This window comes from Zalophus californianus, chromosome 10, assembly GCF_009762305.2.
Source record: "Zalophus californianus isolate mZalCal1 chromosome 10, mZalCal1.pri.v2, whole genome shotgun sequence".
Lineage (NCBI taxonomy): Eukaryota > Metazoa > Chordata > Mammalia > Carnivora > Otariidae > Zalophus > Zalophus californianus.
The window spans coordinates 95,390,030-95,403,590 of record NC_045604.1 but is presented as its reverse complement, the minus strand read 5'-3'; the positions used below and the strand labels follow the sequence as shown (position 1 = coordinate 95,403,590).

General features: G+C 49.8%; 1 protein-coding gene across 3 annotated transcripts in view; it reads right to left on the bottom strand.

Annotated features, from left to right (window-relative positions):
* KATNIP (katanin interacting protein) overlaps positions 1 to 13,561 on the bottom strand; it is a 188,084-nt gene that overhangs the window by 60,860 nt on the left and 113,663 nt on the right. For all 3 annotated transcript variants that reach the window (XM_027609862.2, XM_027609860.2, XM_027609861.2), the window contains 3 exons: positions 12,261 to 12,385; positions 10,798 to 10,900; positions 6,461 to 6,676 (listed from right to left, as the gene is read on the bottom strand). In XM_027609862.2, the coding sequence (XP_027465663.2) occupies positions 6,461 to 6,676; positions 10,798 to 10,900; positions 12,261 to 12,385 (444 nt within the window). The remainder of the gene's footprint in view (positions 1 to 6,460; positions 6,677 to 10,797; positions 10,901 to 12,260; positions 12,386 to 13,561) is intronic.

The window sequence follows — 13,561 nt, the reverse complement described above, 5'->3', positions numbered from 1 at the left end:
GGAAAGTATATAGCAATACAAGCCTTTCTCAAGAAACAAGAAAGGTCTCAAATACACAACCTAACCCTACACCTAAAGGAGCTAGAGAAAGAACAGCAAATCAAGCCTAAACCCAGCAGGAGAAGAGAAATAATAAAGATCAGAGCAGAAATCAATGAAATAGAAACCAAAAGAACAGTAGAACAGATCAACGAAACTAGGAGCTGGTTCTTTGAAAGAATTAACAAGATTGATAAACCCCTGGCCAGACTGATCAAAAAGAAAAGAGAAATGACCCAAATCAACAAAATCATGAATGAAAGAGGAGAGATCACAATCAACACCAAAGAAATACAAACAATTATAAGAACATATTATGAGCAACTCTATGCCAGCAAATTAGATAACCTGGAAGAAATAGGTGCATTCCTAGAGATGTATCAACTACCAAAATTGAACCAGGAAGAAATAGAAAACCTGAACAGACCTATAACCACTAAGGAAATAGAAGCAGTCATCAAAAATGTCCCAACAAAAAAAATCCCAGGGCCAGATGGCTTCCCAGGGGAATTCTATCAAACATTTACAGAAGAATTAATACCTATTCTCCTGAAACTGTTCCAAAAAATAGAAATGGAAGGAAAACTTCCAAACTCATTTTATGAGGCCACCATTACCTTGATCCCAAAACCAGACCAAGACCCCATCAAAAAGGAGAATTATAGAGCAATATCCTTGATGAACATGGATGCAAAAATTCTCACCAAAATACTAGCCAATAGGATCCAACAGTACATTAAAAGGATTATTCACCATGATCAAGTGGGAATTATCCCTGGGCTGCAAGGTTGGTTCAACATCCGCAAATCAATCAACGTGATACAATACATTAACAAAAGAAAGAACAAGAGTCATATGATCCTCTCAATAGATACAGAAAAAGCATTTGACAAAGTACAGCATCCTTTCTTGATCAAAACTCTTCAGAGTATAGGGATAGAGGGTACATACCTCAAGATCATAAAAGCCATCTATGAAAAACCCACAGTGAGGGCACCTGGGTGGCTCAGTTGGTTAGGCGACTACCTTCGGCCCGGGTCATGATCCTGGGGTCCCGGGATCGAGTCCTGCATCGGGCTCCCTGCTCAGCAGGGATTCTGCTTCTCCCTCTACCCTCCCCTCCTCATGCTCTCTCTCTCTATCTCATTCTCTCTCTCAAATAAATAAATAAATCTTTAAAAAAAAAAAGAAAAAGAAAAACCTACAGCGAATATCATTCTCAATGGGGAAAAGCTGAGAGCTTCTCCCCTAAGGTCAGGAACGCAGCAGGGATGTCCACTATCACCACTGCTATTCAACAGAGCATTAGAAGTCCTAGCCACAGCCATCAGACAACAAAAAGAAATCAAAGGCATCCAAATCGGCAAAGAAGAAGTCAAACTCTCACTCTTTGCAGATGATATGATACTGTATGTGGAAAACCCAAAAGACTCCACCCCAAAACTGCTAGAACTCATACAGGAATTCAGTAAAGTAGCAGGATATAAAATCAATGCACAGAAATCAGTGGCATTCCTATATACCAACAACAAGACAGAAGAGAGACAAATCAAGGAGTCGATCCCATTTACAATTGCACCCAAAACCATAAGATACCTAGGAATAAATTTAACCAAAGAGGCAAAGGATCTGTACTCAGAAAACTATAAAACACTCATGAAAGAAATTGAAGAAGACACAAAGAAATGGAAAAATGTTCCATGCTCATGGATTGGAAGAACAAACATTGTGAAGATGTCAATGCTACCTAGAGCAATCTACACATTCAATGCAATCCCCATCAAAATACCATCCACTTTTTTCAAAGAAATGGAACAAATAATCCTAAAATTTGTATGGAACCAGAAGAGACCCTGAATAGCCAGAGGAATATTGAAAAAGAAAAGCAAAGCTGGCGGCATCACAATTCCAGACTTCCAGCTCTATTACAAAGCTGTCATCATCAAGACAGTATGGTACTGGCACAAAAACAGACACATCGATCAATGGAACAGAATCGAGAGCCCAGAAATGGACCCTCAACTCTATGGTCAACTCATCTTTGACAAAGCAGGAAAGAATGTCCAATGGAATAAAGACAGTCTCTTCAACAAATGGTGTTGGGAAAATTGGACAGCCACGTGCCGAAGAATGAAACTGGACCATTTCCTTACACCACACACAAAAATAGACTCCAAATGGTTGAAAGACCTAAACGTGAGACAGGAGTCCATCAACATCCTAAAGGAGAACACAGGTAGCAACCTCTTCGACCTCAGCCACAGCAACTTCTTCCTAGAAACATCGCCAAAGGCAAGGGAAGCAAGGGCAAAAATGAACTATTGGGATTTCATCAAGATAAAAAGCTTTTGCACAGCAAAAGAAACAGTCCACAAAACCAAAAGACAACCAACAGAATGTGAGAAACTATTTGCAAATGACATATCCGATAAAGGGCTAGTATCCAAAATCTGTAAAGAACTTATCAAACTCAACACCCAAAGAACAAATAATCCAATCAAGAAATGGGCAGAAGACATGAACAGACATTTTTCCAAAGAAGACATCCAAATGGCCAACAGACACATGAAAAAGTGCTCCACATCGCTCGGCATCAGGGAAATCCAAATCAAAAGCTCAATGAGATACCACCTCACACCAGTCGGATAGGCTAGAATTAACAAGTCAGGAAACGACACATGTTGGCGGGGATGTGGAGAAAGGGGAACCCTCCTACACTGTTGGTGGGAATGCAAGCTGGTGCAAATACTCTGGAAAACAGTATGGAGGTTCCTTAAACAGTTGAAAATAGAGCTACCATACAATCCAGCAATTGCACTACTGGGTATTTACCCCAAAGATACAAATGTAGGGATCCAAAGGGGTCATGCACCCCAATGTTTATAGCAGCAATGTCCACAATAGCCAAACTGTGGAAAGAGCCAAGGTGTCCATCGACAGATGAATGGATAAAGAAGAGGTGGTATATATACACAATGGAATATTATGCAGCCATCCAAAGGAATGAAATCTTGCCATTTGCAACGACATGGATGGAACTGGAGGGTGTTATGCTGAGTGAAATAAGTCAATCAGAGAAAGACATGTATCATATGACCTCACTGATATGAGGAATTCTTAATCTCAGGAAACAAACAGGGTTGCTGGAGTGGTGGGGGGTGGGAGGGGTGGGGTGGCTGGGTGATAGACATTGGGGAGGGTATGTGCTACGGTGAGCGCTGTGAATTGTGCAAGACTGTTGAATCACAGATCAGTACTTCTGAAACAAATAATGCAATATATGTTAAGAAAAAAAAAGAAGAAGATAGCAGGAGGGGAAGAATGAAGGGGAGTAAGTCGGAGGGGGAGACGAACCATGAGAGGCGATGGACTCTGAACAACAAACTGAGGTTTCTAGAGGGGAGAGGGTGGGGGGATGGGTTAGCCTGGTGATGGGTATTAAAGAGGGCACGTTCTGCGTGGAGCACTGGGTGTGATGCACAAACAATGAAGCATGGAACACTACATCAAAAACTAATGATGTACGGTGATTAACATAACAATAAAAAAATTAAAAAAAAAAAGAAACCTAGTTAACAACCTAACTTTGTCGATCCTTTCAAAAAACCAACTTTTGCCTTCATTGATTTCCCTCTATTATTTTTCTCTACTCTGCACAATTTTTTTATAATTTCCTGTGATTCTATGATGACTTCCAAATAAAAAGTGCAAAAAATATACTGTATATTTACATGCTGGGGATATAGGATGGCTAGGACAGACAAGAACGTGTAGCTTAACGGAGGGGAGGCAGATAATGATCAGGCAACAAGATCATTTCTTAATGTGAGAAGTGCCCTGAAGAAAATGACATTTTCTGGGGTGGCGTGAGACAGGACTCCTCCACACTGCAGTCAGGGAAGGGCTTGCTGAGGAAGTGGTATCTGGGCCGAAATCTGAATGAGAAGGCAGGTAGCTACATGAAACTCTGGAGGACAGATGTTCTGGGCAGAGCCCAGAGGTGAGATGAGCTTGGAGCTTCCGAGTAGCAGAAGGAAGCCCCATGGCTGCTGGAGCCTGGTACGTGAGGCAGGGGGTGTGAGAGGCAGGCAGAGAGGGAGCTGGAAGCCCGTTCACAACTTCCCAGGCCATAGGGGGCATGTGATTTTATTTCTAAGTGTACTGGGAAGTCATGGCCAGGGTTTTAAGTAGGGGAGGGGTGCAGGCTGACATCTGTAAAAGATCACTTTTGATCCAGAATAGAAAATGGAGCGGAAGGGGCCGGAAGAGAAGACAATGAGACAGGAGGCCATTTAATAGTGCCCTCGAGAGGGAACAGCGCACTGATCAGACTTGGGGGCCACCAGGGAAATGGAGAGAAGGCGCCAGACTCAGGCTCCATTTGGAAGAATCAGCAGGACTTGCTGGGGTCCTGGAAGGTGGCAGGATGAGGTTGGGGAAGTTCAGAAAGACTCTTAGGAGATGGGCTTGGCAGCAGACAGGACCACAGTGCCATTGACTGGGCACAGGAATGTTGCAGGAGGGAGAGATGTGGGTGGGGCCAGGGAATGAACCCTTAGGATTTACATCTCCAAAGTCTGAGGTGTCCAGTAGGCATCCGAGGAGAGATGTTGAGCAGGAAGTGGCAGGAATTCAGAGAAGCAGGCGGGCCTTGGTGTATCCATTTGGAATCATCTTGAAGCCATGGGCCTGGGCAAGGCCAATAAGAGAGATGGTGTGGATACAGACAGGAGGAGGGTTTGCACCGAGCATGGGGCACCCCCACATCTTCTGGCAGCCCCCGTTCTCTTCCACTGAAGCGACTTCTCTTTCAAACCCTGACTGCACTTCCAGATACCTCCTGGTGAGACTGCAGCCAAGCTCCCTGACTCCACGGCCGTGTGGCTGGGGCAAGTCACCTGTCCTCCCTGAGACGTGGTTTCCCATTTAGCAGACGTGGAGAGGAACTCGAGGTTCCTGTGAGGATCACCTGAGGGATGTCTGTGGCCCTGGTCTGTGTGCTGTGGGTCTTCAATCGACCCCAGTGAGACTGGGTGGTCCTGAGAGGCAGTTATGTGCTGGCGGTCCCAGGCCCAGTAACAGGATGACCATCGGGGAGACCCCGTGCCAGGGCGGCAGGGGGCATACAGCCAGCACACGGCTGGGCCCAGAGATCTGGCAGCCCAGGGGGAGATGGCTGCCTCTTGTCCCAACCTCGGGGCCCCAAATTTAAAACCCCGACCCGACCAGAACCATGGGCCCCATTCCTCCCTGCTGTCATGTGGCAAAGCTCACCAGCCTCTGCTGAACAGAGGAAAAGGAAAAATCATCCTGAGAATTGGCCCTGATCAAATCCAATGATGCTTTTTATTGCCCTGGTAGGCTCTGTTCTGTATACAGCGGGCTTCCAGAATGCCACTGCTCTGGACAAGGGTGGGGTGGGATGGTGAGGGCCGCTCTAAGCCCCTGCAGCACACACATGGGCGCCTACAGACTTGAAGCAGGAAGCAGAGAAGGAAATGCAAGTCCAGAGCCTCCCAGCAGCCATGACCTATGGGACCTGTTTCTTTCAAGGTCACAGAGCTGTTGATCTTAGAGGGCTGTCACTACCCAGTCTAACCCTGTGGATGGGTGGTGTTTCTCAGCTATCTAGCATCTCCCCTGCCTTCCTTTTGGTAACAACGCTGAACTTCTCCAGGGAGAATTCCCTCCCTGCACCACTGCGGCATCTCAGTGTAACCGGCATTAAGGTGCCCACCTTCCTAGCCAGGCTGGCCAGCAGCCCTTCCTCTCCTGGGATGGTGGGTCTCCAGCAGAGCGACAGGATGGCAAACCAAAGAACCACCACTGCCTCCCACCCCCCCCAACGAACAACCACTGCCTCCCATTCCCCAAAAAAGACCATGCCCTTGGTGCCCACACATCCTGGATGCCACCTAGACCCCCAACATGACCGTGGGGGCTGCCCTTTCTGGCCTGCGGGGCAGTCAACCTACCAGATACCCAAAGACTTGCAACAAAGTTCCTTTGTTAGAAATTTGTGGAAGTGAGCCAGACTCCCGTTTCTTTTGCCGACAAACAAGAATCCTATGGACTATCCCCGCCCTCCAATTCTATTTTACAGGAGGCAGAGAAGCTGATTCTCAGAGAAGGCAGGTAAGTTCCCGAAGGCTACAGAGTCAAGACCAGAACGTGGGTCTCTAGAATTGAGGATTTTAAAGCTCCCCTTCCTTGTTTCCTCGTCTTTAAATGGGAACAGTATCTACTTCTTAATCTAATAACAATAACAAATACAATAAGAACTGATGTTTTGGGGGCCCTTTGGAAGAGCCAGGCATGGTGCTAAGCTTCTACAGTTACGTTTGCAGCACTGCCTATCGTGGGCAGAGAAAATGCATCAAAACACAAGGGCAAGTCTCACTCCGGTACCGCCTCCACTTACAGCTAAGTTCCGATTGACCAGATGGCCCAGGTCCCCGGGTGTGTCCGTGGTCCGGATATTCACGTCATGGGGCGACACATAAAGCTTTGTGTTGTGCAGGTCAAAGAACTCCACTTCCGTGAGCCCCACCCGGGACGCGTGGCCCCAGTTGGACAGGATTTCCAAGGTCACATAGACGGCATCTTTGATGTCTCCGCCTTTTGTTCTCGATTTGGCCTTAATGAAGAGAAAAAGAATGCCAAAGAATCAAAACAGGACAGATAGGCTGGATTCAGCTTACCACTAAGCAACAAGTTAATTTAGCCACTCAGGGCCTCAGTTTCCCCATCCGTACAAGGAGGGTAGGAATAGCACCCATTACATATGGTTATTACCAAGATTAAAAGAGCTCCTATTTGTAAAGGACTTAAAACATAGTTACTGGGGGCGCCTGGGTGGCTCAGTTAGTTAAGCGTCTGCCTTTGGCCCAGGTCATGATCCCAGGGTTCTGGGATCGAGCCCCGCTTTGGGCTCCCTGCTCAGGGGGGAGCCTGCTTCTCCCTCGCCCTCTGCCCGCCCCCCCACCGGCTTGTGCTCTCTCTCACACTCTCTCTCTCAAATAAATAAAATCTTAAAAAAAAAGACATAGTTACTGTGAAACCCCAGGAGTTAGTATTTTCCGTAAGAGTCTGCAAATCACAAAAAATGTCTAAAAGGCATCAGATTCTGCCTGAACGTGCTCTTCTCTCCCCCATTCCCGCGCGTTCGTGAATTGGGGAAGGTATTACAGGCTAAATTATGTCCCCCGAAAATTCAGATGCTAACACCCTAACCCCAGTGCCTCAGAATGTAACTATTACTTGGAGACAGGGACTTTAAAGAGGTAACTAAGGTAAAAGGAGGCCGTGAGGGTGGGCCCAAATCCAGTCTGACCCATGTCCTTACAAAAACGGGAGAGCTGTTCAAGAGACACACCAGGGGTGTGCATGCTCAGAGAAAGACTGCGTGAGGACACAGCTGGAGGACGGCCATCTGCAAGGCAGGAGGAGAGGCCTTGGCAGAAACCACACCTGCTGACACCTTGATCTTGGACTTCAGCCCACAGAACTGTGAGAAAATACATCTCTGTGGCTTAGGTCACCCCATCTGCAGTGCGTGGTTACGGCCGCCCTAGCAAATGAATTCGGTCAGTAACAAAGGACCCTGGCCAAGCCACCTGACGTTCCTCAGCCTGGTTGGGAAACAGGACATGATGACACCAGCTCTCTGGCAATCCTGTCACGGAGACTAAGGCAGGTACAGACACCGGGGAAGGCCCTGTCATGCGTCCTGGCCCCCCCATGCGCTCCCTAAGGGTCCACTTCGAGCCATTTTTCCCCTCGCTGATTTGAGTGCTGCCTCCTTCGTGGGTAGGCTGCCTGGTCCCAGGCTGCGTGAATGCCATCAATAAACAGCCATGCTGCGGAATGGCCTCCTGAGGCCCCTTTGGGCCCTGACTGCAGTGCTGGTCGCCATGGATCAGTCGCTCATAAAATGGTGCATTCCCTGCGTGCACATGCCCTCTGTTAATTAGCACTGGTAATCTGCAATGGTTCTGTGAGCAGGGAGTTGAGCAAATGAACAGCAACTGTTCCCTACTTATTTTTTTAATTAATAGCCAGCGAGACGTGCTATCGCTTGCCGCGTATGTTTGGAAACGCCTTGATTGCTACGATGGGGATGGGGATGGGGAGGGAGGGAGGGAGGTCAGCTCTCAGCTCTCAGGAGGAACACAGGGCCGGCTTTTATTAGCAGAGTCTGCTGCGTCCTTCTCCTCTGCCGCGGGGCTGCATGTGGCCCTAGCCAGGCCCTCTCTGCTCCCCTGGGCCTGAGTCCCAGGTGTGCAGGACAAGGAAGACCCTCAGCACCCCGCGACTGGGAGGTAGACGAGCTGGGGCTGGTGAGGGGTGCTGCACTGCCAGGTGAGGGGGGTGGGAGGTGGGAGGAGGTGGCACCGTTCACCTTGGCTGGTGGCAGCAGGGAGGAGAGGCCTCAGCAGAAACCACAGGGAGGAGGCCCAGATGGGTGGCAAGCTGCCTTGCAGAGGGGCTGCTGGATCTCACACCCCATGCAATTTAAAACGTGTGAAGTCCTGCAGCGGGACTTGGAAATGAAGAAGCTGAAGGGTCTATTAGCTAAGGAAGTGTCACAACTTGCCAGTGTTGCGATTCAATGGCTTCGGCCGCTTCTGAATCGCTTGCTTTAGGATCCCTTGTGGGCGTCCAAGGTAAACGCTGGTTGGGCAGCTCCTGGTCTCCAGCGTTCACGGCCCCCTCCCCCTCTCTCACCAAGAACGTCTAATTTTCCTGTGGGAAGTCACCCCTTCTCTTTCCTCAGCCATGAGGGTGGTCCTAGAGGGGGATGGACCCCTTCCCACCCCGAGGAGGAGCCTGACTGGTCCAATGAAGCAGTGTGGCTGGTCCCCTGAGCCACCAGGAGGGGGTGGCTCAGTGACGGGCATGTGACCTACTCTCAGGTCTGTGCGTGGAAGAAATGCTCTTCTCTCCTGACTATAGGGCTTGAGGGGATGAGGTCAAGAGGTGGGGACTACTGGAGCTACTGAGGGGTCCCAGGGAGGCAGCAGAGCTGGGCCTGGGGGCTGAGGTGGGGACAGAGCTGAGATGGTGGAGACACAGCGTGAGCTGCTGGATTAAGCTCTACCTGGTCAACTGTGGCATTTATTACAAGGGTCTATCATTTCCTTCCCTTTGTTGGATAATTCAATTTGCCCTGGGTTTTCTGTTTGCTATAAGGAGACTCGATCAATCCAGGCTCTTTTTAATGTGGCTCAAGTTTTATCACACTTAGGATCTTCATGGCTAAGAAAGCAACTATTCCATGCAGGGGACGTGGGGGGGGCGGTAAAGTTTTGAATTTTCTCGATTTTTCTAGATGTCAAACTTTCAACTGATAATTTGCTAGCTCCTCCTCGCTGTGTGCCAGGCACTGAGGTGCCTACCCTCACAAAACTCTTCTAGTCTAGCCTCATGGCAGCCCGTGGTTGTGGATTATTTACCCAGTGTGACAGCCGCACACTCCCAGGATCAGAGAGCTTAAGACGTTGTCTAAGGTCATGTGCCCTCTAAATGACGGCACCAGACTTGAAGCCGGAACTCCGGTCTAGGCTGGCGTGGGGGTCTTTCTGCTGCCATGGGAGTTTTATGTGTGGCTCTGGGAGGGCTTACATGGCCGATCGAGCGCCTTGGGCAAAGGAAGGCTGAGAAGGATGTGCCAGACACACACCTTCCAACACAAAAGAAATGCGAATCCCCGTTACCCTTCCACCCGGGGGCCACCTTGGCCTTTTGGTTCACGGCTCTGCTGTGTCGACATGTCACACGGCCGTGGCTTTGCACGGTCCCACTCTCACACTGGACTCAATGGACATTAACATCACCTTTTGCAGTTAACTCTATATCCTCGCCATTTTCATCCTGCATAATCGCCATAATGGTAATTCCCTTCCTTTTATACCACTGCATTGTGCTAGTATGTCAGGCCTTCCCGATGAACTCCGTTATCGTGAGACATTCATGTTCTTTCTGGTTCTTTTTTTCTTCCTCATTCTTCCCTACTTCCGATCATTCTGCAACAGACAGCTTTGTGCCTGTAGCTTTTGCTTTCTGTTGAGTGATTTCCTTAGGGTGAGGAAGCGGGATCGCTGCGCTGGGAGGCCTGGCCTTTCTGCTTTTCGAGAGTCCCACCCATTTCCATTGCTGCCAGCAGGATAAGCCTGCTGTGTGTGACCTTGCCAGTCCTAGAGGTTATCATCAAAAAGAATCTGGGAGGGGCGCCTGGGTGGCTCATTCGGTTAAGCTTCTGCCTTCAGCTCAGGTCATGATCCCAGGGTGCTGGGATCCAGTCCTGCATCGGGCTCCCTGCTCAGTGGGGAGCCTGCTTCTCCCACTGCCTGATGCTCCCCCTGCTTGTGCTTTCTCTCTTTCTCTCTGACAAATAAATAAATAAATAACATCTTCAAAAAAAATTCTGGAGCTCAGATATCAAGTGGGACATTAAGTTTGCTCTAATCTGCATTTCTTAATGACCAGCGATGCTGGACATTTTCCTCTGGGCTCACATGCTATTTATATTGCCTCTTGTGCGGACAGGCTTCTCTCCGCGGCTACCCCTGACCCCACCCCAGGCCTGTCTGGGGGCTGGGTGGGAGGGGGATGGAGACTTGGGCAGAGAACGTTCAGTTTATGGCTGTCGACCCTCCCCCTCACACAGAGATCGTGGCACCGAGGGGCCCCTCCTCCCTCGGCTTTCAGGTGAGACGCCGAATGCATCTAGAAATCCCTGTAAGTCAACGTTCTCACCTCTGGGTCTGGCACGGGCTCCTTCATTGGTGAAGCAAGGGTGCTGAGCCGGGCAGAGTCGCTTTCGATGGCCTGGAGCACTTTCAGAAGCCTTTGCTGCTGCCTGAAAGGGGATTTTGGTTTAGCAAACGGGCAGTGACAGAGGGTTCACACCAGAGAGCAGGTCCATCAAGGCGACCGCACTGACTTTTCTAGCTCAGAAGAAGTCGCGGTTGAGAAGAGAGTACCCGCCCCGCATACTGCTCAAATGTGCACACAGGTTGTCCCTCCCGCCACCCCTCCTTTTATAATAACTGGACAACTAGTGATGAAAGAGGAGCCAAGTGGAGGAAACTGTTTGGGGCAAGCTGGCAGCAGACTGGTGAGATGGCTGAGATGGTGAAGAGGGTGGCAGAGTACGGCCTGCCAGAGCCTGCAAGCTGAGAATGGCTTCTACCTTTCGAGGGGTTGTTAAAACCAACCAACCAACAAGTAAAGTGAAAAGCCTGAAGTATTCGCTATCCGGCCCTTTGCTAAACACCTCTGCTACTCCTAGCCTAGGGACCTATTTCATGCCTCCTGTTTCTGGGGTTTGCAAACGCACCCCACATGTGCTGTTTAAGGCAGAGTACCCTCAAGACCCCAGAGCACCAAGGATCTTGAGGATGAAGAAAGAAGCATTGGGTGATGTGTGTGCTGCCCGTAAACAGAACCGTATCAGATGTAAGATATCCTCAGGCACCAGGCCTTTCCCATGTAGAGGAACCTGTGGGTTCTTACTCATGGCCGCCGGGGTACACAGCCCTGGTTTCCAGTCTGGGGTCTGCAGACTCTTAGAGGGATGCCTAGCACTGAAAAAGCACGTGGTCCCAGGCCAGGGCCTCCGCTCAGTGCCTGGCATGCCCTCTTGCCCTGCAGACACCACGGTGCCCAGCACATGGGTGCCAACACATGCTTATAACTATCGGCTCCACCTGGTGCATCTTTCCGAAGATCAACTTTGCCTCAAGACTAGAGGGGAGACTTTGTTTCGAAGAGAAGACCTGACAGTTCCGGTAGCTGCTCCCACACGTTAATGGAACTGAAAGCTGCGCTTGAACAAACTTAGCAGAAAACAGAGGTGGAAAGGACGCCACTTTGGGCCACTCTCCCCCTCTCCACGACCCCCCCACAACCACCGCCGACAGCGAGTTCACCACTGTCTGCTGCACGGGGTCCTCTGGTGGAAGCCCCTGTGGGGGGGCGCGATGAAGTCTTACACAGGGTGGACGGAACTGAACCAGCAAAGACACATCAGCTGGAAAGACATCGAGTCAGTTTAGCGCTTTAGGGCCGGAGGGATTGGGAGGGTATGGGCTAAGGGAGTAGCTTTACGCGGCCTGGGATAACATAGGAGGAGCAAAGAGAAGCCTCGGTTAACAAGATCCTCATGGCTGCATTGCTATGGGGTTCTGGTTTTGTGTTGAAGCCGCCTCGGTAGGTACCTGCTCCCCAAAAGGCCAATTCTGTCAATGGCTTCACTGACGGCTCGAGCTCCCCCTGCTGCCCCGGACGGCTCCTGCGGGCTGGCCATGCTGGTTGTGCTGGTGGCCGCGGCGGCGGTAGGAAGCTGTGGAGGATGGAAACGCTTATTAAGGAGGAAGAGGGACAGAGAGGCTGATGAGATCCAGGATCCCCCACCACGATCTCTGCAAAGGGACAGATATCTCTGTTTCTTATGATCCGGGAGGTGCCAGCAATCGATCTCTTCAATCAGCTACTGAAAAATTTCTCTCATCAAAACCTCTCCCCTTCTTGGTCACACCCCTGCTCTGCTACAAAGTAACCAGACTCCATGGAAGGATTCCAGTGACATCCTTAGGGCCCTTTCATTTTTAATCCTCCTCCTTTGACATTTATCATCTAAACTAGAAATGTGCTCTGCCCTCTATCTGCAAATGATTTTAGTCATTGGAAGCTCTGCGGGTCTGGGGTCAGGTCATCCGGAAAGCGCGCCTATGCGGTGGGCAGTACCACAGACCGATCAGAAATGTCAGCTGGTGACAGAAAGAACAGAACAAGCAGGTGGGACAAAGGAAACCATGACGGTGCTCTGGGGCACTCTCTCCTCCCTTCCCCGCCTCCTCTCCCTTCCCCACTGTCTGTCCCCTACCCTTTGGTGCCCCCCATCCCCACCACCAGTCAGGCTTCTTTCCGCTCCTGGATCAGGCTGGGCTCGCTCCCATTTCACAGCACTCCCCTGTCCCTTCTACCTGCTGTTCCGTGTTGCTGGCTGGTTCCCTAAGACACAGGGCTCGGCTCAAATGGGACCCTCCAAGGGGCTTCCTCGGACCACTCTTTTAGAGAATAGCCGCCAACTACAATCTTTTACTGTCATCTCTCTCTGAAGTCACCTGCTGTATTTATGGCTTTATTTGCTTGTCGTTTGCAAGCTCCCTGAGGCCAGGGGCTAATCTGACCTGACTTAGCCACCTCTGTATTCTGAGCACATGACCCAGACCTATGTACAATCTAACAAAGACGTTTCTGGGCGTTGTATTCGTTCACGTCTGAACTCGTTGGGGCTGTCTTTGCTGAGAGAGGCCTAACTGACCTAGGTAGGTCATAATTTATTTATTCAGGATCCTAAGATCTGTTTTTGTGCTGCCTTATCAGGAAATAGAAACATAACAGGGAATTGGAGTCCCCAGGCCTAGGTGAGTTCTGGCTTCCACTCAGAACCTTAGGCAAATTACTCCAACTCGGGTTTCCCCATCCGTGAAATGGGCAGAATGACACCGTGCTC